The 25,479-nt window shown below is 54.7% G+C and overlaps 1 protein-coding gene across 3 annotated transcripts in view; it reads right to left on the bottom strand.

Annotated features, from left to right (window-relative positions):
- The window catches only part of LMF1 (lipase maturation factor 1), a 51,739-nt gene extending 26,260 nt beyond the window's left edge, over positions 1 to 25,479 (bottom strand). The window contains exons 1-3 of one of the 3 annotated variants that reach the window (XM_040229925.1): positions 25,287 to 25,479; positions 19,260 to 19,569; positions 15,571 to 15,581 (exon numbers count right to left, since the gene is read on the bottom strand). In XM_040229925.1, the coding sequence (XP_040085859.1) occupies positions 15,571 to 15,581; positions 19,260 to 19,569; positions 25,287 to 25,479 (514 nt within the window). Of the gene's footprint in view, positions 1 to 9,972; positions 10,256 to 15,570; positions 15,582 to 19,259; positions 19,570 to 25,286 lie in introns of those variants that run through there. The other 2 variants (XM_040229933.1, XM_040229944.1) reach the window with 2 other exon arrangements.

Genomic DNA, 25,479 nt, shown 5'->3' on the forward strand with positions numbered 1-25,479 from the left:
CAGAGAGCTGCTAAGTGCCGGGAAGCAGGTGACGGGCCTGCTGCCCCCCAGGGATGCACGTGTCACCTGCCCTCCCGCCTGCTCCCCGCTCCCGGAACCTGCCTCGCCCTGCGGGGCGTGGGCACCCCGTCTCGCCCTCCAGGCTGAGGCCTGCTGCCGTCAGCGCTCGCCGGCACCCACCTGCTCTGCTTCCTCTGCCGGGTCAGCAGCTGCGGCACACACAAGGAGTCCCATTGTTCCCCGCAGCCCGGGACAGCCCTCCTCCAGATGCGCACCCTCGCCCCTCGCTGAGCGCAGGCCTGTCGCGGGGCTGGAAGTTTCCGCCTGCAGCAGGGGACCTCCCGCCAGGGGCTTTGGGGTTGTGGTGAGCAAGCGGCCAGGAACCTACCTGACCACACCGCCCGCAGCTCACACTCCTACCGCTGTGGCTCTGGGCTGGCTTCCCGGACGCGGCCCAGGCTGGCCCAGCATGTGTGGGAGGTGTCCTTGCAAGCTTGAGGGTTGGCACCCTACCCTGCACGTGTGAGAGGAGAGTGTGGGCAGCTCCATGGTCCCCCTTTCCCGAGGAACCACTTACCCACCGTCTCAGGGGACAGCCCAACAGGGACACGTGGTGTCATCCCGCCCCATCCTGACCAGGGCTCAGGCCGGCCGCTGACAGTGGTCTCCAGCTTTGAGTGCAGACACACTCCCTGCCCTGCAAGCTGCGAGCACCTGTTGGCCAGATTGGCTGTGGGTGGGCAGACCGCAGCTCTGAGCGCCCCTCTCCTGGCCCATGCCTGCTGGGGCTGCCTGCAGCCAAGGGAGGCCCACGGTGGGTTGAACGTGGCCCTCAGCCTCTTGGCCGACCTCACTCCCCACACCTGGGGCACGTGCTCCCCGAAGAGCTGCTCCTGGACGTGGTGCCGGTGTTCAGCCCTGTCCTCCAGGTCTGTGAAGAGTGGAGACGCTCTTATGTTGAGGACCAAGGATCAGAAAATCCGCCCCCGGGTGGCCTGCATCGCAGAGCACACGGCCACCGCTGGGTGGGCATCGCGCTGGAGGACAGACGTGGGTGGGGCCAGGCTGCTCCTGTGAGAGATGCTTGCTGACCGTCGGGGGCTCAGAGGGGGCTCCCAGGTGCTGTGGTCAGTCACCCAGGGTTACGGGCAGCACACACAGGGAAGAAAGGTGACCTAAAGCAGGTTTCAGTGGCCACGGCTGCCCCAGGGCTCCGAGAGCAGCTGAAGCCTCACAGCCGCCTCGGAACTGTGACAGTTACTTAGGAGAGGAGTTAAGTGCGGCAGATGAGGGTCCTTCAGATGACAGCGCCCTCCGTGGGGTGAGCAGGAAGCCCATCAGCCTCACGGTCAGGAGCAGGAGATGGCGAAGGCACCTCCCCGGGACGCGGGGCTGCAGGTCTCCAGGTAGAGCAGCCGTCCACTGCCGCTGATGCCAAGGAAGGGCCGTTTCATACCTGGGACACGTCCTGGGGATGCTCCTCTGTCCTGCGGCCACACCTCCTTCGAGGGGATGGAGGGAGGGGGCCGGGGTCGCAGGTCAGCCAGGAGACGGAGGGGATGGAGCAGGTGGCCCCCCCTGAAGAGCACAGTTCCAGAGCGAAGGGCAGCTTTGCTGTGCGGTGTCTGGCCAGGGGGGTGGGTCGCATGGCGGCTGGCCAGGCACTGAGCGTCCACCCGCCCTTCACCTAGACAGGACCCCTGCCAACACCGCCGTCCATTCAGCACTCCCTGCCCAACACGCGGCTAACACGCCTCCCTTCTCGGTTGAGACAAAATACAAAATGAGACCAGGTGAAAAGCATGCGGGAGGCCACCCAGAACCTGAGGGAAAGTCTCCCACTAGTGTTTACAAATAGCTGCCAGCCGCCGCATGTCATGGGGACACGCGTGTCTGTCTGTTCCCGCCTGGATGGGGCACCAGGCGGCCGCGAGCCTGTCCAGTGAGGGCAGGAGCCCCTCACGTCTACCTCATACCCCTCCCAGAGGCCCCGCGTTGTGTGGGGCCTTGCCTAGGTCCACTGACCCCTCCAGCTATTGGAACTGCCGGCAAAGATGCCCTGTCCTCGGGGAGCCTAGGCCACAGTCAGGCCCCAGAGGTAGTAACACTGCCTGCCCAGATGTGCCGCCGCTCCTGTTCACTCCCTCTCCTTCCACTGCCCCAAGCTGGGCCTGGCCTCCAGTCCACTGTCCCCCCACCCCCAGGACCCCATCTGCCCAGGAATCCTCTGGAGCCAGGGTGAGCTGGGCAGGTCTCCTGGGATAGGAGCCTCCTGGTCACTTCTCACATCTGTGAAGATTTCAGCCAGAGATTGGATGGTGAATTTGAAAGAACTGGTTAAAGGCTTCACGCTTTAAATAAAATAATTTTAAATTGCATGCTCCCAGTTAGGAAGCATTTAGCAAATTTCCAGTCTGTGTTTCACGGACATCCTTGGGCGCTGCAGGGAACAGGAAGTGACCTGTGTGACCTGCGCGGTGACCCTCCTCTCGCTGCACTTGGTCATGGTGCTGGTTAATACTCGGTTGCTGTGGCAACCAGACTTCAGAGCCCCAGGTGTCCCCTGCTGCTCTGGTCCATGCAGGTGTCACCAGCCAGCCCAAAACAAGATCCACAGTAATGACCTTGGCTGGCTTTGCCGGCTTGGGGTAAATACAGGAATGCTTCCTGTCACCGGAAATGAGACTTGGCAACAGAGATTTCTCAGGATTAATATATTCCAAACATTTAACATATATCAGGCTGGAGGGCACGGTGCCTTACTGTTTCTTTGTCTTTTGTTTCCTGTGCATGGAAATTAGCTGGAGCTCGTCTCAGAGAGCCGTGTCAGACTCCTTGGGAGAGGGGGGCGGTGCTACACTGGGGCCACCGGACACGAGGGCGAGTTCTGACCTGCTTCCGGCCTGGGCAGGCCAGGCCCTCTGGACATGCGGGGCCGACGCCCTGAGACGCTGCTGGAGGAGGTCGGCGCGGATCTGCATTGTCCGCTTCACGGGACAGCTGCAAGTCACCATCCTAGGGCTGTGGTGCTGAGTCTGAACAAAGTATTCAGGTGTAACTCTAAACAAAACTTCTTCCAGAACAAAGCAAGAGACGTGTTTTTCAGAGCGATGGTTTCGGTGAGGAGGCGGACGTGGGCTGACGGGCGCCTCTGACTGGGTTTCCACTCGGGCAGTGCAGGTGCCGCCAGAGGCGGGAGTGAGGCGTGAGCAGAGCCTGCCCTGAGTGTGCGACGCCACAGCCCCCCACGCAGAGCGCAGCCGTGCGGGGGCTCGCAGGAAGGAGGGCAGGACCCGGGGCACGCCGCGTTCTCTGTTCCAGTTCAGGGTGCCCGTGAGACAGAGGGCACCACCCAGGGCCGCCGGCTCCCAAACCAGAGCAGCTGCTGCCGCTCACACACCCCGATCTTTTCCAGCGGAGGCCGCCACGGGCGCTATGACAGCAAGGCGGGTTCTGGCACTCTCAGAAGGGAACGAGAGGAAGAGAGCTTCCCATTTACTGAAGATGAGCCAAACGTTCACGGTGTTGGCTGTCCCGATTGCGGGTCCTGAACCAAGTGGCAGAGTGGTGGGGGCGGGAGGGAACGCACGACAGTGTTTATGGTGTAAGCCCGACCCTTAACTCACTGTCTTGTGTAATGGACCACGGAGAGACCCGCTCCCTCCATTCTGGACGGTGCTTTTCACCAAGTTAAGGCCTGAGATGCATGGACGTATCAACAACAGACCACCACACAAGCCTCCGGACAAAGCCACACACACACTCTTGGAGCACAGGAAGGAGGGCCTGCACGGAGGGCACGGGAGGCCTGTGGCTGGAGGGCTGCCTGCAGGCCATGGCCCAGCTTCCATGCTTCCATCCCTGGGTCCCGCTGCTGCTCTTAAAGGAGCTCAAACAGCTCTTCCTTAGATGAAAGGAGATTCCTCACCATCAAAAAGGACAGAACCCGAGACACAGCACACACGGCATGCTGCTGCTGCTAAGCCACTTCAGTCGTGTCCGACTCTGTGCGACCCCGTAGACAGCAGCCCACCAGGCTCCCCCGTCCCTGGGATTCTCCAGGCAAGAACACTGGAGTGGGTTGCCATTTCCTTCTCCAATGCATGAAAGTGAAAAGTGAAAGTCAAGTTGCTCTATCATATCCGACTTTTAGCGACCCCATGGACTGCAGCCTACCAGGCTCCTCCGTCCATAGGATTTTCCAGGCAAGAGTACTGGAGTGGGGTGCCATTGCCTTCTCCGACAGACGGCATAGGCGTAGGCAAAAGAGCACTGAGTTTACCGGGCGCCGAAGCAGCGCCAAGTGCCTGGCGGGGTCCCTGTGATCCCTGCCCCCAGCCCTGGCCTCGGGCACGGAGGAGGAGGCAGCAGGTGAGGGGCTCTCTGCGCCTGCTGCAGGGTGTCTGGAAGCTCAGACCTTGAGATCGTCCCAGCCCCATCCTGCCTGCTCGACTCCACCCCAGAGGGCTCTCTTGTAAGGGCTGTCCCCAGGGAGGATGGCCCATCTGTGGGATCCAGGCATCCCTGGGTAGCACCTCCTGCCAGGCAGCGGTCCCAGGAGCAGGCCAACCTTGGGATTGGCCAAAGACGGGTCCTACTTGGTGGCTGGACACCCTGCTACCCTCCAGCCCTGAAGACCTTTACCCTCCTAAATCCCAGGATGCTGGGCCCCGCCCCAAGCCCAGGTGGGGCCTGAACCTAGCCTGCTCTCCAAACTTCGCCTCCTTGCTGAGACTCTGAGACTCGTTCCAGGGCATGAAGCCCCTCCTGTGAGGTGGAGACACTCCTTCAGCCTGGACAACCACCAACAGGGCTTTTAGAAGCTCTTGTGGATAACCCTGGCCCAGCTCACGTCCACTCACCTTTAATTTCACTTATGAAAGCTAACTTACTAAAACTAACATATTCATCCTTAACAGAAAGCAAAAACGTTTAGCGAAGATAACTCAGAACCAGAAAGAAGCAGGAAGTGACCTGCTCACCCAGAGGTAAATCTGGTTAACTCCTTGGTCATGGATTTCAAAACAGCTTCTAGAGGCAAGATGGAATAGAGGACACACTGCTTAACATGGCAAAAACATGGCCTTGCATGCTGAACAGCACTGTGCTGAGTGAACCTTATCTTGGAGTAACGAGAGCAGAAGTAGCGTGTATGTAACCAGCTCCCCACCTGAGCCTCTGACTCCCCCAAAGTGGGGCACCCTCCCCCACCTTCTGGTCCTGCTGCAGGAGCTGGGGGGCAGGCCACCGGAGGTGCACAACGTGCTCCAAAGGGGCAGCCACCAGCCTGCCCACTCCTGAGAAAACAGCAGACAAGCCCAGTTTAGTCTCCAGTCCAGCCGCAGTGTCCAGGGCTGGCTCAGTAAGATGTCCATGGAGGGGCTGGGCGGAGGGCTCCAGGGACTCTGAACAGACTGGGAAGCCACATCAGATCTTTTTGAGGCCGTGTTGACACTTTTCATCAGGATAAGCTGCCTGGAGGGTAGACTTGGGGGCTTTGCCTCAGCCGCCCCCCAACAATGCATGGCTGGGGCTGTGGCCCATCCCACTGCCGACTGGGCTGCTGCTCAGGGGCTCTGCCTGCAGGGGTTCCACCCAGTGCTCCACCTGGGTCCAGCCCAAGACCCGGCCTTTGTGCAGAGCTCGAGGAGGCCCCTGAGTTCCGGACACCTCACGGCACGCGCAGCTGCTCCACAGACACTCAGGACACGAGGACTCAGGGTTCTCGACATGACGCGCAAGCACACCACCAGCCCGGCTTCTAAACCAGGTGCCTGGAGCCCCACTGAGGCTCCTGTCTAGGGGGCTGCCCGCTGCTGCCCGTGACCAGTCAGAGGACCGGAGCTCCACGCCCCCTGCAGGCTCGGAGCGGAGACGTGCTCCAGCGGGAACCAGGCTGACGCGCTGTGGGGAGGGTTTTGGCACCCACCAAAGACCTACGTCAGAGGTAATGGGGGTGCAGGCCAGAGGGGAGAGCAGTCCCTGCTGAGGCCCACCTGGGTCCATGGACACCACGCAGGTTTCACCCCTGAATCCAGTCTGTCTTCTGAATGCTCAAAAGACAGGCGTTGAGGCTGAAGCCAAATGGAAAACCATATCAACTGGACATGAACCGGAGACAAGCCAGCATCCCATGATGAGTGCAGAATCCTGGGTTAAGGAGGTGGCCCCTCCCCGGTAAGTGGAGGACATGGCCACCAGGCCTGCTGGACACGCTGGGAGCTGCTCACGGGAGGAAACTGTGCTGGTGCTGGTCTCCGTTCAGTGGGTCCACCCAGACAAGAGCTGCTATTGTGACAGCGGCAAAGCACGGCTTCCTCGTTTAAAATCGCTGTTTCAAAATATCAAAGCTTTCACAGAAGGAACTGGTGCACAACTGCCAACCCAGGCCGAACTAACAATGTCTCTCCCTGCGCTGGCAGAGGGCAGGCTTGCCGACGCTGTGTTCCTCCCACGCCCAACAACGGGGGCGTGGAGCCAGATGCTCCAGGGACACACTCCGGACTCAGGCCGCGGTGGGCTCAGAGACCAGGGCCTTCTCTGCGGGCTGCAATGGGCTCACTGAGACCAAGGCCTTCGCTCGCTCCTCAGAGCCTTCCAGGCTCAGGACACAGGCATGTCCCTGACACGGGAGCAGCACTGGGGTGATGGGAATGAAGCCTGCCTGTTGGCCTCGCCTCAGACAGGTGACGATCAGTGCTGAGGAAACAAGGACAAGGGCCATCTCGCCAGCTGCTTTTAGCTGTTCTGTGCAAATGTGATCAAAGAAAGGGCTTCTTAAAAACAACCCTGAGGGTGCACTCCCAGACACCCCCGGGAGGAGGCGATGGGGACATGCTGCGCCTCTGGCCTCACCCCAGCACAGTGAGGCTCCTACCCCCAGCCCACAAGGGCCCTGGGATGAACAGGGCAGCGAGTCATCAGTGGTGTCTGCTCGGACAGAGCGTCCAGCTGCCCACAACCCCAATCCAAGGCCTTGGAAGTCCGCGCTCCAAATGGTGACAGTGCACAAGCAGAAGCCTCTGTGGGCTGAGGGGCGCTGACAGGCTCTCCTGTGTTGCATCAGTGAGAAATAAACAGTGTCGGGAGGGGCCGAGCCGCTGTGCTGGCCAGTGTGGAAAAGCTGCTGAGTGAAGCGTGATCAGAGATGAAAAAGCAAAGGAAGAGGCAGCAAGGGAGTGCCCTGGCCATCCAGTGATTAGGATTCTGGGCTTTCACTGCCCAAGTTCAATCCCCAGTTGGGGAAATGAGACCCCACAAGCTGTGTGGATCCAGCCAAAAAAAGTTATTAGAGAAAATTTATACTTCACTATCAGCTTAACACTCAACAATATTTACATGGTTGCAGTGTAAAGACCAAATACTAACTTAACGACACTTGTGACGGCTGACCTGAGATGGAGGAAGAGTGTTAGGGAGGTGGGAGAAGAGCAATGGGAAGTGCATGGATGACGTCCAGAGGCGACGCAGCAGAAGCACCCGACGGAAACACGACCGGGTAAACCCGACAGAAACCCGACGGAAATATGACCGGGTAAACCCGACGGAAACCTGACGGAAACACGACCGGATAAACCCGACGGAAACAAGAATGGATAAACCCGACAGAAAACACAACCGGATAAACCCGATGGAAACCCGACGGAAACACAACCTGATAAACACGACGGAAACACAACCGGATAAACCCGACAGAAACATGCCTGGATAAACCCGACGGAAACCCGACAAACACAACCAGATAAACCTGACAGAAACACGACTGGATAAACCGGAAGGAAACACGACCGGATAAACCCGAGGGAAACAATACCGGATAAACCCGATGGAAACCATACTGGATAAACCCCACAGAAACCCAAAAGGCAGAACTGCTTGGGGAGATGGAGTCACCCCGAGAACAGGATGGGGTGAGCGCAGGGAAACCATGGTGAGCTGTTTGTATTACAGGTTGTGTAATACGTCTTGAATTTCCCCTCACACACCTAACTTAAAAAATAATGAAAAGAACGATCTTCAGGCCATACTCTCTGGTTGCAGTGTAATAAAATCAGAAACTGACCAACCTACGAAGCCTTAAGCGTTTGGAGTTTCTGACCCTCTTTAAACAGCACCTGGGCTAAAGAGGCAGCAACACCTGAAGGTTATGAAACTGCGTGTCTGCCCCTTGTCGGGGACACCGGGCCTCAGCCCACAGGGGCCCAGGACCAGTCACAGGGGGGTGACCACCTGTCTCCACGCTTTCATTTCAGGTAAGAAGAATGGACAAATAATGAGTTAATCAACTCAAGACCTTAGAAAATACTAAATTCCTTCCTCCCAAGAGGAAGCGACCTATAAAAAGTGAAATTTAATGAGCCAGAACACATTTTTAAAAATCTGATAAATAAAACCAGTTCTTTGAAAGGAGCCACATGGCTACTGGAGGGCGGAGGGGCCACACAGGCTCTGGTCGTTGCAGGAGAGTCGCGTGGGGCTGGGCTTGGGGGCAGGGGGAGGGCGGCTGGTCAGCAAGCAGACTGGGGCTGCAAGACCAGGCACAGGCCTCTAGGAACCGGGTGCCCATGAGCCCGCCTCGACGGCCTGGGCACTGGCAGCCAGGAGCCTTCTGCCAATCGCGACGCTCATCATCAGCTATACTGTGGACTGGAAAGGAAACACTGGCTCAACATCTACGCGACTGAATAAAAGTACGAGGCAATTTAGAAGATTCCAGACAAAAGCCCTCAAATTCAGGGTTTCTTCAATATTCTAGAATTCTGCTTCTGTTTCAGAAACAAACAGGTAACCAGATGTAATGGGAGAAATTCAGAACTAAAGCCTCAATAATTATGTGAACAAGAAAAAAGTCTTCAAAATATATTTTCTTCTTGGTTCCACTGACAGTCACCAGATTCTGCCAAGTGAGAAAAGAGAAAGTGCGGGGACGCCAACAAGCTGTGTCCACGCTTGTGCGCAGAGCTGAGCGGGCTCCAGGTGAGGATGGAGGTCAGGCAGGTGCTGAACATGGGGTGGAGCCTTTGGTTCTCCCACCCCAGCCCCTCCCCTGGCAGCGGGTCTCCTGCACTGTGCTCCCCGTGGCCGGGAGGGGACAGAGAGGAGAGAGCAAGGCCCAGAGCAGCCTGAGGAGGCTCAGGCCAGAGGGGCAGGCAGTACTGGGACCCCAGGGAGGAGGGCCCTTTCCCGGCCACGCACGGTGAGGACACAGTGGTGCCTCCTGCCTCCCTCTGGGAACCACCAGCTCCTCTGGGTCCATGGCGGCCCCGAGTCACCTGACCCAGGCTCTCAGTCCTTTCCAAGGACACGACCAGACACGAGGCCAGAACCACACAGCCCAGCAGCACCCACATCTCTGGGAGGTCAGAGGGCTGGGACACCGGAGGCAGGGCTCCCTCGAAGAGCGAGCTCATGGCAGGGTGTCCTCAATTGCCTCTGATCACGGGAATTTAATCACAAGAAACTGCTTTCTGGGACATGGGGCTGATGTGAGGGCCAAGCAAAGCTTGAGCTGGCTGGCAAGGGTCTGGAAACGCTTTGGTGGCCTTGCTGTGGCCACAGCAGCTCTGAACTCGAGACTGGCTAATCGCTTCCTGCAGGCAGGCTCCACTCCAGCACTGACGGGTTTTAATACAAACTCCCAATTGGGCCAGTAAAGCCCTCATTAAGCTGTTTTTAAAGCATGAATTTAAGAGAGGTAAGGGTCACAGGGAGCCTTTAATTTGCAACGGCTGGCGGGAAGTGCCGCTGTGACAGGGAACGGGGGTCGAGCATCCAGGCCACATAAACATGCGGCAGCCTGGGGGCAGACCTAACAGGCAGGAGTGAGGGCGGGCGCTGCTCTGCACCAGAGACCCAGCGGCAGGTGACCCAACTCAGCCTGTCCGCAGCCCAGGCTCCCCGCCAGACTCTTACCCGGCCCCCTGTGGCCTCCTGCCCAGCCCCCTTGTGTTTATTTTAAACACTGCGATTCACCACTTGAGATGCTGCCTGGAGGATCCGCTATGCTCTGAGCTCACATGCACAACACATGGCACAACTCACGTGGGTCACCCCCATCGGCTCCGACGTGGAAAACACACCAGCTTAAACCTTTGTTCTCCAGTAAAGCCTGTTCTCTTATGCTGTGACCTACTACAAGTTGATAAAATATGCCTTTGTAAACAAAGATGAAAACATTTTATCTTTCTCTACTTGATCCTGCCAGAATTCGCTTTCCAGCTGGCTCTCCTGTGGACTTCATGGTTTATCGCAACTGGATTTTTTTTTTTTTTTTTCGCAACTGGATTTTAACTAGTTACACAAATCATCATTTCGTCTCCAAATTGTTTGTGCTCCGTGTTTCCCTGCTGCACGGTGACTCTGTCAGTGGTGCTGGTGGCATTACTTGGATCTTGTCTCTTATGGCACCCACTGTGTAGCCTGGATGCCAACAAAACTGAGGACGGCTAAACAGCTTGGGGAAACAGATCACATTTAGGACTCATGTAAAAAAATTGTGATAGTGTGATTCCCAGGCACGGGAAGGAGCAACAAGGGAAAACATTTCCTGGATCATAGTGGTAAGTAATAAGATGGAGGATCCAGAGAATCTTTAATTATCAACAGGGCCTAATCCGGAAATTAGCAACTGGAGCAGCATATCAACAGGAACTTTCACCTGACTCAGGACGAGCCTCCAGTATCATGGGACAAAACTTGGTCATGTAATGTCTCCCAAATATTGGTCGAATTCCAGATCAAGAGGAGGAAACTGAGAAATGGAGTATTTCCTGCCAGATCAGTAAACAAAGGCTGTCACAGTCCTCACCGATTGCACCCCTTCAACATGAGCTGGTGAGCCCCGAGGATACTCAGGATGTGGAAACTCGGGACACTGGCGCCAAGAGCTGAGGTGCCCATCAAGGAATGATTGAGTGCAGACTCATGTGTCTTCCCACACACAGAGAAGCGCTGAACTCGGCATATCTGGTTTTCTTTAATTTACAATAATCTTTTGACATTCAGACTCAGTTCAGTTCAGTCGCTTAATTGTGTCTGACTCTTTGTGACCCCATGGACTGCAGCACGCCAGGCCTTCCTGTCCATCACCAACTCCTGGAGCTTACTCAAACTCACGTCCATTGAGTTGGTGATGCCATCCAACCATCTCATCCTCTGTCGTCCCCTTCTCCTCCCACTTTCAATCTTTTCCAGCATCAGGGTCTTTTCTAAGGAATCAGTTCTTTGCATCAGGTGCCCAAAGTATTGGAGTTTCAGCTTCAGCATCAGTCCTTCAGGACTGATCTCCTCTAAGATGGACTGGTTTGATCTTGCAGTCCAAGGGACTCTCCAAGAGTCTTCTCCAACACCACAGTTCAAAAGCATCGATTCTTTGGTGCTCAGTTTTCTTTATGGTCCAATTCTCACATCCATACATGACTATTGGACAAACGATACCTTTGACTAGATGGACCTTTGTTAGCAAAGTAATGTCTCTGCTTTTGAATATGCTGTCTAGGTTGGTCACAGCTTTTCTTCCAAGGAGCAAGCGTCTTTAATTTTATGGCTGTAGTCACCATCTGCAGTGATTCTGAAGCCCCCCCAAATAAAGTCAGCCACTGTTTCCCCATCTATTTGCCATGAAGTGATGGGACTGGATGGCATGATCTTCATTTTTTGAATGCTGAGTTTTAAGCCAACTTTTTCACTGTCCTCTTTCACTTTCATCAAGAGGCTGTTTAGTTCCTCTTCACTTTCTGCCATAAGGGTGGTATCATCTGTGTATCTGAGGTTATTGATATTTCAATTGGCAATCTTGATTCCAGCTTGTGCTTCATCCAGCCCAGCATTTCTCATGATGTACTCTGCATATAAGTTAAATAAGCAAGGTGACAATATACAGCCTTGACGTACTCCTTTTCCTACTTGGAACGAATCCGTTGTTTATGTCCAGTTCTAACTGTTGCTTCTTGACTTGCATACAGATTTCTCAGGAGGCAGGTAAGGTGGTCTGGTATTCCCATCTCTTGAAGGATTTTCCACTGTTTTTGGTGATCCACACAGTCAAAGGCTTTGGTGTAATCAATAAAGCAGAAATAGATGTTTTTCTGGAACTCTCTTGCTTTTTCTATGATCCAACAGATGTTGGCAACTTGATCTCTGGTTCCTCTGTCTTTTCTAAATCCAGCTTGAATGTCTGGAAGTTCTTGATTCACATACTGTTGAAGCCTGGGTTGGAGAATTTTGAACGTTACTTTGCTAGCAGGTAAGATGAGTGCAATTGTGCAGTAGTTTGAACATTCTTTGGCATTGCCCTTCTTTGGGACTGGAATGAAAACTGACCTTTTCCAGTCCTGTAGCCACTGCTGAGTTTTCCAAATTTGCTGGCATATTGAGTGCAGCACTTTCACAACATCATCTTTCAGGATTTGAAATAGCTCAACTGGAATTCTATCACCTCCACTAGCTTTGTTTGTAGTGATGCTTCCTAAGGCCCACTTGACTTTGCATTTCAGGATGTCTGGCTCTAGGTGAGTGATCACACCATCGTGGTTATCTGGGTCACTAAGGTCTTTTTTGTACAGTTCTTCTGTGTATTCTTGTCACTTCTTAATATCTTCTGCTTCTGTTAGGTCCATACCATTTCTGTCCTTTATTGAATCCATCTTTGCATGAAATGTTCCCTTGGTATCTCTAATTTTCTTGAAGAGATCTCTAGTCTTTCCTATTCTATTGTTTTCCTCTATTTCTTTGCATTGATCACTAAGGAAGGCTTCCTTATCTTTCCTTGCTCGTCTTTGGAACTCTGCATTCAGATGGGTATATCTTTCCTTTTCTCCTTTGCCTTTAGCTTCTCTCCTCTTCTCAGCTATACTACCGGCCCTTTGTTGCAAAACTTCTACATAACCTGGCTACTGCCTTGGCCCCCTTGGAGGAGTTCTCTCAGGGTTATTAGAGATGCTGCCTCCTGGGCCTAAGTCCTAAAAACTTCTGCCTAATACAACATGACTCCCACTTTCAGGCTGTGACTGTCTTTCAGGCCCACATCTTCAGGGTTGTTAGTGTTTTCCTCAGGTGTGTCCACTCTGCAGCAGGCCCATTTCTGTTGGCTGTGCATCTCCAGTATCTTTCATGGTGTCAAACACCGTGTGTAGAGAAACAGCAGCTACTGTGGTAAAAATAATCACCCAGAAAAGCGCCCCCTCCGAGGGCTGTGGCCTGCGCCGCCACCCTGAGGACCGCAGGCTGCCCAGTGTCTCAGCACGGCTGCTGCACCGCCAGTTAGTTTACACTTGACTTCCTGCTCCCTGTAAACTTCAGTCTTGTCCCTGCTTCTCCATCCTGCCTTTGTAGATCCCCTGGATGGGCGCTGAGTACTGGTGCTCTGGCTGCAAATACACTTTCGTAGGGATACAATGTCCACCATTAACTTCTCAAACCTACCTGCAGTTCACACCAAGTCGCTCCACAGAGGAGGGTCCTGCCCCCACCCTGCCTGTCACAGGCATCCTCCTTGCAAGACACGTGGCTACTTTCACTTTAAACCTTCCTGTACTTTATTTTTTAAATCTGTTTATTTATCTGGCTGTGTCAGGGCTTAGCTGCAGCACGCAGGACCTTTGGTGCAGCACACGGACTCTAGTTGCAGTCAGTTCAGTTCAGTCGCTTAGTCGTGTCTGACTCTTTGTGACCCCATGGACTGCAGCACACCAGGCCTCCCTGTTCATCACCATCCCTTGGAGTTTGCTCAGACTCATGTCCACTGAGTCAGTGATGCCATCCAACCATCTCATCCTCTGTCATCCCCTTCTCCTGCCTCCAGTCTCTCCAGCATCAGGGCCTTTTCCAGTGAGTCAGCCACGTCAAGTGGCCAAAGGATTGGAGCTTCAGGTTCAGCATCAGTCCTTCCAGTTGCATGGGCTTCATTACCCCAAGGCATGTGGGATCTTAGTTTCCCAACCAGGAATCAAACCCATGTCCCATGCATTGGGAAGCGGATTCTTTACCCCTGGCCCACCAAGAAAGCCCCTGTCCTGTGTTTTAGAGCAGGAGGAGGAAACACAGGTTTTGTGTCCTGGGCATGGATGGTTCCCCTCCTGCTACCCCTGCCCCTGGACTGCGCCTCCACAAATAGTGCCCCCTGGCCCCCTGCACCTGTCCCCCGAGGTGCAAGGCCCTTTGGGGCTCCCTGTTCTCCCCTCCCAAGGCTGGGCTCTGCTCCTCAGTCCAGGTCCCTGGCCTGGTGGCTCCTCCTCCATTTATTCCTGACCCCGCCCCCTGTATACAGCCCTACCCGTGAGCTTTTATTCCAGACATTGTAGTTTTTTCCCCTGTGGCCCTGGTCCTTCATCCCCTTGTGCTCGGGATCCTGCTGTGGGTAAGGGTGTGACGCCCATGGGAGAGCACGTCTGTTGTTTCAACTCTGTGGGCAGCCCCTGGCAGTCCACTCTGGCTGGGCAGCCTTGTGTCCCCTGGACATGCGTGTGCAGGCCTGGGGTCAGCAGGACTGGCCTGAGCACACAGAAGAATCTATGGCTCCTCCTCTGGCTCCCCCCAACACCCAGCTCCTCCTGGATCCTCAGAGCCAAGGAGGACAGGCTTCCCTCAGAGGACCCTATGCCCACGCCAGCCTTCAAGAAGCACTCACACTCACGGAGACCCCACCCAAGTCTCCACGCCGACACCCCCGCCCCCTCCATCCTCACCCAGGGCCTCTGTCCAGCGTCGGCCCCACCCCACAGCCATTCTTCCTTTGGGAGCCCCCTGGACAGAACCCAAAGGGAACCCACACAGAACTGAAGAGAGATGCTGGGTGCTACTTTGTCCCAGTAATGGCTGTGAGACAGTCCACGGAGCCCATCTGCAGTCCCTGCTCGAGGCCACAAGCTCCAGGTCACCTGTCCTGCTCATCGCAGGTGGCCCTGCTCTGCTGGTGAGGGAGTGACCTTTGAGGAGTGAAGCTGAAGACACTGACCTCCGACAGAGGCCAGACAGAGAGCATGATGGGGGTGGTCCTGGATGCCGAGGTGAGACCAGCACAGGAGGTTGCCCCCACCACCACCCAGTGTGGGAGGTCGCCGCACCCCGCCCCCGCCCACCCAGTGCAGGCCTCAGGGCCACAGGGAGGCCCTGCTTCTGCTCCCAAGCTCAGAGGATTGGGGTCCAGACTGGCCGCACTCCCCAAGCCCTGCATTTCTGCCAACTCGGGGGGCCGTGGGGTGGTGCTACCCACAGAGCACGGCGGGACCTGCAGTCTCCCGGCAGAAATCCAAGAAGACCCAAGCCCGTGGGGCCCCAGGAATCCTGCGCCTTCTGGGGTGTCTCCATGCACGCTGGGGAGTGAGGGCCGGCCTGTAGGGCACTGTGGCCCTCCAGTCACTAGCAGGAACACTAGTGCCGACGTCCTGGATGCCCGCTGGGTGCCCACAGCCAGCATGGGAGGCGTGATGGGTGGAGGCACGAGGCGGCATCTGGCCTCATCTGGCAGAGACCACGGGTGAGGACACAGGCCCGAGGCAGCCGGTGTAGCCGTGGGAGATGAGACCCACCAGCGTGCGCAGCCGACACCCGGATTATGTGACCGCCACTTACCAAAGGAGTACCTGAAAGACAAGAAAAGAAGAGCTGTCACCAAACAGCTTCTAATTACTGCATCGCTTTACCTGCAAAAGAAAGACTGACCCACTGTCTCCAAACAGAACGGGCACAGGTTACAGAGGTCAGAGGTCACATTACTGGCCCACAAGGAAGAAGGGCCCTCAGGTGGCAGAGCGGAGCGGAAGCTAGGGGGAGAGCAGCCTTCAGAGGTCTGAGTGGAGGTGAACCTGAGGAAAATCTGCACTCAAGTGTCTGAGTGGAGGGCTCGGTGAGGCGCACCTGCCCTGGGCATCTGAGTGCAGGTGAGCTGAAGGGAGACCTGCCCTTGTTTACTGAACCTGGGGCACACCTTAGGTCCCCAGGTAACCGTCACTGACAGGAGTTTCTTACTGGCCCCACCACACAGTCGCGCTGCAGGGCTATGCCCACAGCAGGGGATGAGTAAGTATGTTTGGAAAAGTACATGTAAAGCTCTTCACCCCTGAACAACCTGGCGCCAGGCGGGCTGTTGCTTCTGCAGTGGAGTGGTTTTTCTTAGAGGTTTGGTGAGAAGCCTGTGTAGATGGGGCTCATGCAATTCTGATCCCCGTTCAAAGGTCACCTGCGCTTGGTTTCACTGCAGGGATTTCCTTCAAGCACCATGAAAATGTCCTACCCCAGAATCATTCATTTCAAATGACACCCCGTTACGCTGAGCACAGATTATCAGAAAAGCAGCCCTAAGGGAAGGACGTGTCAGACATGCCTTCCCTGAGGGAGTTGGGGCCCTGGGGAGCACACACGTGTGTGAACCCCACGTCACGGGAGGGAGCCCCACGATGTAACGTGAGTGGACCCAGGACACTCCTCACACCATGAATCCTCTCCTCCAGTCAACACGACGCCAGCACACAGACCCCAGGATAAAGGGCACGACTGCCAGGCTCAGCGAGTGCCCAGGAGTGAGAGGACCAGGCACTGGCCTTGGCTGCACCATGGATAAGCCACATGCCTGTTTGGTGGTGGCAGCCGGACGCGGAGGCCACAGGTGTCCCCAGCCGTGTGAGGCACAGACAGGACACGGAGAGCAGTGCCAAGTGTGAGTGGGGACGCAAGCTGAGGAAACGTTTTAGAGGCAGATGGTGGCTATTCTTGCACAAGTTAAATAGCTACACTTTGTGGTATGTAAATAGAGATTGCTTTAAGACAAACATTTGTTCGATGAAGTATTGACACATGAAAGGACAGGGAGTCTGAGCTTTGCAAGCCCCCAGTAAGGGGAGGGCAGGTCCAAGGGGCCCCCAAGTGCCTGTTTCCTACACCAGGCACCTTCCCCCAGAGAAGGTAGGACACAGACCCCATCAGCCTGGCAACCAGGCACGCAGTGAGGCCAGGGGCCCTTCCTCACAGAGTTGGGGTACTCATCCATCCAGCCTGAGAGAGGCGGGCTTCCCACAGGGAACACTGCTTGGAGGAGGAAGACAGGAAACGCCTTGAGCTCTCTGCTGAGCAGGAGCCTGAGTTTCCACAGTAAACTCTTTACAACAGCCAGTCATACGCTGCCTGATGGAAGAAGTAAGTTCTCCCAATAAGTGACATTGGTGAGCAGAGAGGAAGGGGCTGACTGTCCGAACCTCACGGAGTGGACGCTACCGGTGTCCCTCAGAACCAGCTGGAGGAGCCTAGGAGCTGACAGGGCAGCTGGCCGACCCAAGGCCCCGCCCACAGCCTGGTCACGAGAGCAGCATCCCTCTGTGGATTCCATGACGGGCCCCTGCCGGGGGCATTAGGAAATGCCTTCTCGTATCTGCGCCTATTCTGAATTTTAAATCTCAAGGCTGCCTGATACAAGATTTTTAAATATAGGTAGTTACATCTAATTACGTGAAAAGATAAAAGGTATTCATTAGACTTTTACAGCTTTTACTATATTTTTAACAGCTGGAACTTATGTTAGAAGAGGTGGCCGTTCGCAGAACGAGTTTGGGGGATGGTCTATTGTTCTGGTTTTTAAAGAAACTCAGGTGCACCCTATTCTAAGAGATTCTGATTTTGCTCCCAAATGGTTTGTGTTAGCACCTCACCTCCAACTGTCTGCTGGAGACAACACTGCCACCACCACCGAAGGTGGCCCACAGCTCACTGACCACTCATCGCCACGGGAAGGAAGGCAGAGAACTGAGGAGGGGGAGCCCCCACCCCCGCTTCTGTGTATGCAGCCCTTGGCCTCGAGTCACCCAGAGGCCTTTGCGCCAGGTGACTGGAACACTGAACCAGGTTCCCAGCGATGTTTCACTTTGTAGGAGGGCATCGGGGATAAATATTTTATCTGCTCTCCCTTGGCTGGTGGTGGGGGGGGGCAGGGGGGCGAGAGGGGGCAGCGTTGAATCTGCATAACTTGCCCACTTCCTGCCGGTGCAGAGGAGCACTTCTCTACTCGGGAAGCAGGTGGACGGGAATTTCTAACAAAGTGGGTTCTTTCAGGCTAAGCCTGTGAGTGCCCCTGTAGACAGCTGAACAGAAGCAGCACTGGATGGGAAGGCCAGAGGAGCTAAAGCAAGCAGCCTGGCCACGTAGCCAGTGGGTGGAGGCACCTCCTCTCCAAGCTAAGGAACACAGGAGTCACCATGGCACAGAAGGCCAGGTCCAGCGCCGTCGGTGGGAGCAGAGAAGGCTCGTGTCATGTCCGATGACCACCGGCAGTGGGGAGCCACCATTCCCGCAAGGCCTTGGGGTGTCCCCATGGGGACAGGGCCCCTCTGCACAGCCATGCAGTGGGGATGGCACTGTGCTGCTGCCCAGACCTCGAAAAACCATAGCATCAAATGCACTTCTCCACATCAAATCCATCTACACCGGGGCTGCGGGCAGGAAAGCCTGGATGTCTTCGCATCTCAGGCCAAGATAAAGTTTTCCTCCTTAGCAGCCATGATACAGGGGTCCCTCCGCACCTCTGCCTCCCTCAGGCACCAGCTCGCGGCCCTTTGAAGTCGATCTTCCATCCCTTCTGCCAGAGGCAAGTGCCAAGGCGGCTTCCTCTGCAGGAAAGGACTCCTGGAGCGCCCAACCTCGCTCCAAGTTTCCAGAGATAGTCCTTTCTTCCTTGTGGGGGCTGGGAAGGTGGGGAGGGGGGCGGGGGGCCACACGCTGCCTTAAGTACAACAAAGAAGCCCTTCAGGATTCCTGCCCCGGCCAAGCACAGATAACAGAACCAGAAACCCAGCCTCTGGGTGAGCTGACACTACCGAGAAGACTGGGGCCGAAGGGACAACTCAGGCTTCCCATGCATCTGAGCAGGACAGCACTGGGCCGGTCAGTCCCTGCGAGTCACTCATGTTTTACACAGCAGTAGTCCCTGAGCTCTGGCTCTGTGTCTCTTCAGTGTCCCTGATCCCCAGGACACTCAACTCCCCCCATCGCACAGTCCCCCAGCACAGGAGGCGGGCAACATGGTCTCAGGTGCGGCTGTGATCTCCCAAAAGAATCAAAGTTACTCCCGAAGCAGGAGGCTCCTGGGTTTGGGCTGAATGCGATCAACAGTGCCCCCACAGCCTAAGAAAACAGGTGGTCTTTTCTGAACTCATATAAGAAGACAGTTTGCTCACTCGCTCCTGCTGCCAGGAGGCCTTGCTAGGCTCAGCATAACGCCCCTGGGGCCCCGAGTCACCATGCCTGCCTCCCAGGTGCCCCATCCACCCTCTTACCAGATCTGTCCCACGTTGACCAGAGACATGTAGAGGACCCAGAGGGCAGCCATGAGGACCATATTGGCGCAGCCGGAGACCAGGATGAACGAGGAGATGCCCAGCCCGAGGAGAGCCAGGGCGTCCAGGTTGGCATCCATGTGAGACCAGTCCAGCAGCCAGAGGACGGTGGGGGCGTAGCTCAGGGCATCCCAGCTGACTCGCCCCCCGAAGTGCCGCTGCACGCTCTGCAGGTATGCCCTGCAGGGCAGCAGTCCCCTGTCTCCAATCAGCTGCTTGTTCTGATGGAACGCCACCAAGAATGCCACAGCTGGAAGGAAGAGAAGACAGAGCAGTGTGAGCAGGAGCACAGCCGTCTGCAGATGCTTCCCGGACGTGCGGGGCTCGGCCACGAGAGGAGACTGGGCAGGGTCTGAGCAGCAGTTTGGAATCAAAGTGTGGACTCGAGGAGTCTGAGTGTTTCACAAGTCTCTGGGGAGAAGGTAGAAGATCCGACCCGGAGAAGTCACAGGGCACAGGTGTTTGCACACACACCTGTGTGCCACTCCTGCTCATACACGGTGTGCGTGTGCATATACAGCACACACGCCTCTATACGAAACCCGTGACTGGCTGCATACACCGGTGAGGGAGCCATCCCAGGATGAACTTTGCTTAAAGAAAATTTACAATGAAACACGTCAGAAACGTAGAAAGGCCTCAAGTCTAAACTTCTACTTTAAGAAATCAGAAAAAAGAGATTACATATAAAACAAGCATCAGAAAAGACATTTTAAAAAAGAGGTGACTTCGATGAAATTGAGAACAGGAAAAAGGAAATCAAAACATCAAAATCTTATCGTTCTTCGATAAGAAGAATATAATTGATAGAAGTCTAAGAAAAGGAGAGAAGACACCAATATCAGGGATGAAAAAAGGGACACTGTTAGAGATTTCACAGACAAAAAGATGATACAGGAATACTACAAATCTTAGATCATAAACTTGACAACTTAGATGAAACAGACCAATTACTTGAAATATATAAACTACCAAAACTCACAAAAGAAGAAATAAAGATAATATATCACAACCAACCAATTTCATCTCAGAAATGCAAGGCTGGTTCAGCTCTCAAAGAACAACCAATGTAATCACCATACTAACAAGCTAAATAAGAAAACCATATGATAGTATCAATAGACACACAAAAAAGTACACGAAAGAATTTATTCATTCATGATAAATTTTTTTTTTTTTTGCAAACTAGGAATAGAAGGCTACTTCATCAGTCTGTAAATGGTGGCTACAAAAACCTACAGCCAAGTTCATACTTAGAGATTAATGGCAATACTTTTCCCTGAAGCCTTGAAACAAAGCAAGACTATCTCTTCTCTCATTACTCCTACTAACACTCCATAGGAAATTCTAGCCAGGGCAATGAGGCAAGTATAAAAAATAAGAGTTATATAGATTAGAAAGGAAGGAAGGAAACTATTTCTATTAATAGACTGCCTCTGTAGAAAATCCCCCAAAATCAACCAAAATTGAAAAGAAGAAAAAAAAGCCCTCATAGCACCAATAAGTGAGTTTATGAAAGTCACAGAATATGACCGACAAACAAAAGTCAGCTGTATTACTATATACCAACAACGAACTACTATAATCTGAATTTTTAAAAAATTACAACAGCCACCAAACACAGGGTCTAGACTAAAAACACTGACAAAATATACACAGAATCTGTATGTGGAAAACTACAACACATAATGAAAGAAGTCACAAAGATTCATTGCGTTCATGAATTGGAAGAGTCAGCATTATTAAAAAGTCATTTCTCCCCAATTTGATCTATAGATTCAATGCAATCTCAATCAAAACATCCAGTAAAGTTTTCTGTAGACATCGACAAGCTGATTCTAAAATGTGTATGTAAAAGTAAAGGAACTAGAATAGCTAAAATAATTCTGATAATGAACAAAGTTCGAGGCCTTATTTTACTCAACTTCAAGACTTACTACAGAGCTACGGTCATCAAGACAGTGTGGTATTAGCCAAAGACACATAAATCAATGGAAGAGAGTACAGAACCCAGAAGTAGACCTACCCAAAGGATGCAAAGATAGCTTAATGGAGAAAGACAGTCTTTCCAATAGGTGGTGCTGGAATAACTGGCCTTTATATGCAAAAAACAAAAAAAGAACCTTGATATCTAACTCACATCTTATACAAAAATTTATTCAAAAAGGACCAGAGACTTAAGTGTAAAACATAATAGTACAGAACTTCCAAAAGAAAATATAGAACAAAATGGAGGTGACTTGGGTCTGGCAATAAGTTTTTAGATAAGAACAATCAAACCATGATCCATGAAAGAAAAAGCCAGTAAACTACCAAATGAGAAAGTTTTACTCTGTAAAACATATTTTTAAAAGAATGAAAAGACAAGTTGCAGATTAGGAAACATATCTATAGCTCACATATCTGATGAAAGACTTGCATCCAGAATACTCAAAGTGCCATTAAAACTCAACAAGAAAACAGACAACCCAGGTTTTCAAAGGGCAAAAGATCTGAGCAGACGCAGAAAGTCATCTGCTTCACACAGAGGAGCCACAGATGGCAAATAAACACATGAAAAGATGCTCAATATCATTTGTTGTTGGGGAAACGCCAATTAAAACCACAATGCAATATCATCACACACCTATCATAACAGCCAAAATCCGAGAAACTGAAAATACCAAATGCTCCAGAGGATTCAGAACAAGGGGAACTCTCATTCCCTGCTGGTGGGACACACACGGTCCAGTCACTCTAGAGGACAGTTTGGCAGTTTCTCATAAAGTTAAACACAGATTTACCAAGAACCCAGCAGTTATACTCTTAGGTATTCACCCAAGTGAACTGAAAACTTAGATTTACACAAAAGCCTACATGTTCATAATTGCTAAAACTGGAAACATAGATGTCCCTCAGTGTTGGAATACGTAAACAAACTGGTGCATTAGGGAGCATCAGTGGAATGTTGATTCACTCAACAGCATGGGAGGACCTCCAGGCCATGTTGCTGAGTAAAGGAAGCAGACCCAAAGGCTCCTGGGAAAGGTGGACCCCGGGGCCTAACATAGTCAGAGCTTGCCAGGCGCTGGTGTGGGGAGCAGTCGGTGACACGCCCTGGGGGACTCTGAAGGGATGGCACTGTTCTGTCCATTCCTGGGGTGATGGACAACTATGCATCTGTCAAAACCCATAAAACTGTACATCACAAAACAGGAACCTTATCTAAACTATCAAAACAGCCTAGTCAGGACCCCAGGGGATGCCAGGCTGGAGTGCAGAGCAGGACACGTGAGTGCAACTCTGTTGCTAACGTACAACACGGCCAGGCAGCGTGGAAGGCAGGAGGGAGGGCTGGCCTAATTAACTTCGGAAATCGTTTTGAGTGAAAACTATGAAATGTAAAGTCAAAGACAAAGGGCTCTGTAGAGAAACACCGGAGTCTTAAGTGGGGGTAGGCTCAGACGTGAGACTCCTGCCCAAGTTCTGGATGAACTCCTCTGGCCCTGCCCAGGCTGCAGACTCCAGGCCCGTGTCTGTGCAGACACCTCCGATGGGCCCAACACGCACCCCGTGGGAACCACCAACCCGCTTCGACCTCCAGCTCAGGCCATAGCCTGAAGCTAAACGAGGATCCAGTGGAGAAGCTGAGCTCCTCCCCGGCCCCAGGAGGGCTGTCCCCAGACCCACAGCCTGTCCAGTCACCAGAGGACCCCAGACAAGCCCAGCCTGAGGGGCATTCACCAAACACAGGGCCAGGCCTGCTCAGAACGCCAAGGTCACGAAGAGCAGGGAAACTTAGAGACGCCGCAGCCCCGAGGGGACAGAGGAGCCGTGATGGCGTTGCGGTGCGGGGACCCGACGGGAAGGGGCGCCTGGGGCAGGCTGGGTCGAGGCCGTGGCTTGGTCGCCCGTGTTTCCGGTGTGAGTGTGACGGACGCCATGAGAGCGAGTGGATGCCTCGAGAAGCCGCTAGGGGCTCGGGGTCCAGGGACTCGCTCGGTCATGACAGCTTTTCTGTAAACATGAGGCTTCCCCACACCTGAGGTGTGGACGCCTTCCTGGCTTGTGAGGAGCTCTGGCTCCTGTGTGGGCATGTGTGGTGGTCGGGGACAGCTCCGTGGTCCCAGCCTAGTTCTTGTGCCCAGGCTGTAGCAGCTGGACGAGGAGAACACCGAGCTGAGGTCCTGCACGCCCTGCCTGAAGGCCAACATTGAGCGCCTGGAGGAGGTGAGCTGCCCGCCGGCTCCCCGCGCTCCTCCCGGGGTACCTGCGGGCTGCCATGACCTGAGACAGGGCTGCCAAGAAGGGGGAGCTGCCAGGTCAGCAACGGGCCTGTAGGGGGCATGGCTGGCCACAGGGTGTACCCGGGAGCCAGGATAGGCGTGGCCCTCCCTTTACTAGGTGTGAGGCGCTGCCTGGTTCCTGGGGTTTAGATTAGGGGCCTCGCAGGTGGGCAGTCTCTGACCTGAGTGTCACACCCAGAGGCTGGGGTGCCGAGTGTGGGGGACACAGGTGGAAAAGTGTCTTGCGGTGGCACAGAGCAATGACAGAGACTGAAAACAGTCAAGGGAAGTTTATGGAACAGGAACCGCTCCCAGAAGACAGAGGCCAGAGGTGTTACACACCATCCCCACTGCAGGAGCTCCCTGGGAGACGCACAGACAGGCAGGACAACACTAAGAACCCCGTCAGGTGTGCAGAGGGTGTGGAAGCTTAAGGCCCATCACTCAGCCTCCTGGTGGCTTACACTCAACATCAGGTGGAAGGTGTGGACCCCACGGCCTTGTGGGAAGTTCCTGGGACTTAAGAGATGCGGAGGCTGCTGGCAGTCCCCAGGAGAGCTGCAGCCTCCAGAAGAGACCAACCCAGGGTGCTGCCTACTTGCCAGCCATCTCAAGCAGGGACGCTCCTCGCCGAGGATGGTAAACTGGTTCCTTAGGGCGGCTGACAAACTCCAATCCTACTCCACATAGTGAGAAACGGTAGGTGGAGAAAAATTTCATGCGCCAAAGCAACTCACTCTGTGCTCAGCGCCAGGCTTAAACTATCTGCCTGACCCAGCGGTTCAGAACGGTTTCCTTCAAAGCCAGCCGGGCTCCCTGGAGGCAGAGCTGGTTCTATAAGTTGTGCTCTCTGTGCGAGGAGCCAGCAGGCCTTTCCCACTGTTAACGGCGCCGGTTTAAAGGTCTATTAAAGCCTCGCAGATAAACATTGTCTTGACTTCATCTTTCCCTAAGTGACAGCTCAAACGTTTAGAATGCCTGTTTAATCCCGTGGAGGATAGAGCATAGCAGCAAGAACTATTTTTTACAGTAACTTAGAGCACTGGAGAACAGACGAGAGTCGTGGCTGAGTTCCCGCCCCCCCTCGGACCGGGGCCCCGGGTGCCCACTCCGGGTTGGCAGAAGGTGGCCGGGCAGAGAGCGGCATGCGCGCCCCCTTCGAAGGCGTGTGCGGAAGCGACTCAGAAATGACGCGGGGACGCCCGATGCCCAGCGCCCTCCGGTCCCGCTGGGGCCGGGCTGCCCACGGGCCGAGGCCACTCTGCCGGTGGCCGCCCCCAGCCCCGCCGGCCCCGCGCTGCCACGTTCGTTCGCGAGCTCAGTTTGGCGTCGGGTGCCACTGCCGGTCTCGGGGGTTTGCGCCCCTCCGCGTGTGGGGCCCGGGGCGGGGCGCGCACACACGCTGGGGGTCTTCGGGCGCCCAGCCGTACTCTGGGGGCTGCCCGGTGGGCGAGGCCGGCGCGGGGCGCGCGGCTCTCCACCTGCTCACGCCTGGCTCGGGCCGCGCCCCGCAGGTGAGTCCACACTTGCTGCCCCGACCCCAAAGCTGCGGGGCCGCAGTCACCGCCTCGGCTCTGGTCAGCGCGGGATCGGCGGGGGGACCCCGGGGCTCGGCTGCGAACACGCCTCGGGGGCGCCCTGGGCGTGGCGGACGGGGAGCGCGCGGAGGGGCCACACTAGGGGCCTGGCCCCGCGGACTCACAATAAACGAAAGCGAGGGCCCTCAGCAGCACGATCCTGGTCAGCCAGAAAGTGCCCGGGCGGAGGCGGGCCGGGCGGCCCTTAAGGTCGCGCCCCTGCCCCGGCGAAGCCTCGGGCTCCGGGTCCCCAGCCCCGGCCTTGCGTCTCCTCAGCGACTCCCTGGGCGCCGCCATCGCTGGGCCACCACGGCGCAT

The sequence above is a fragment of the Oryx dammah genome, unplaced genomic scaffold (genome assembly GCF_014754425.2).
Source record: "Oryx dammah isolate SB20612 unplaced genomic scaffold, SCBI_Odam_1.1 HiC_scaffold_2, whole genome shotgun sequence".
Lineage (NCBI taxonomy): Eukaryota > Metazoa > Chordata > Mammalia > Artiodactyla > Bovidae > Oryx > Oryx dammah.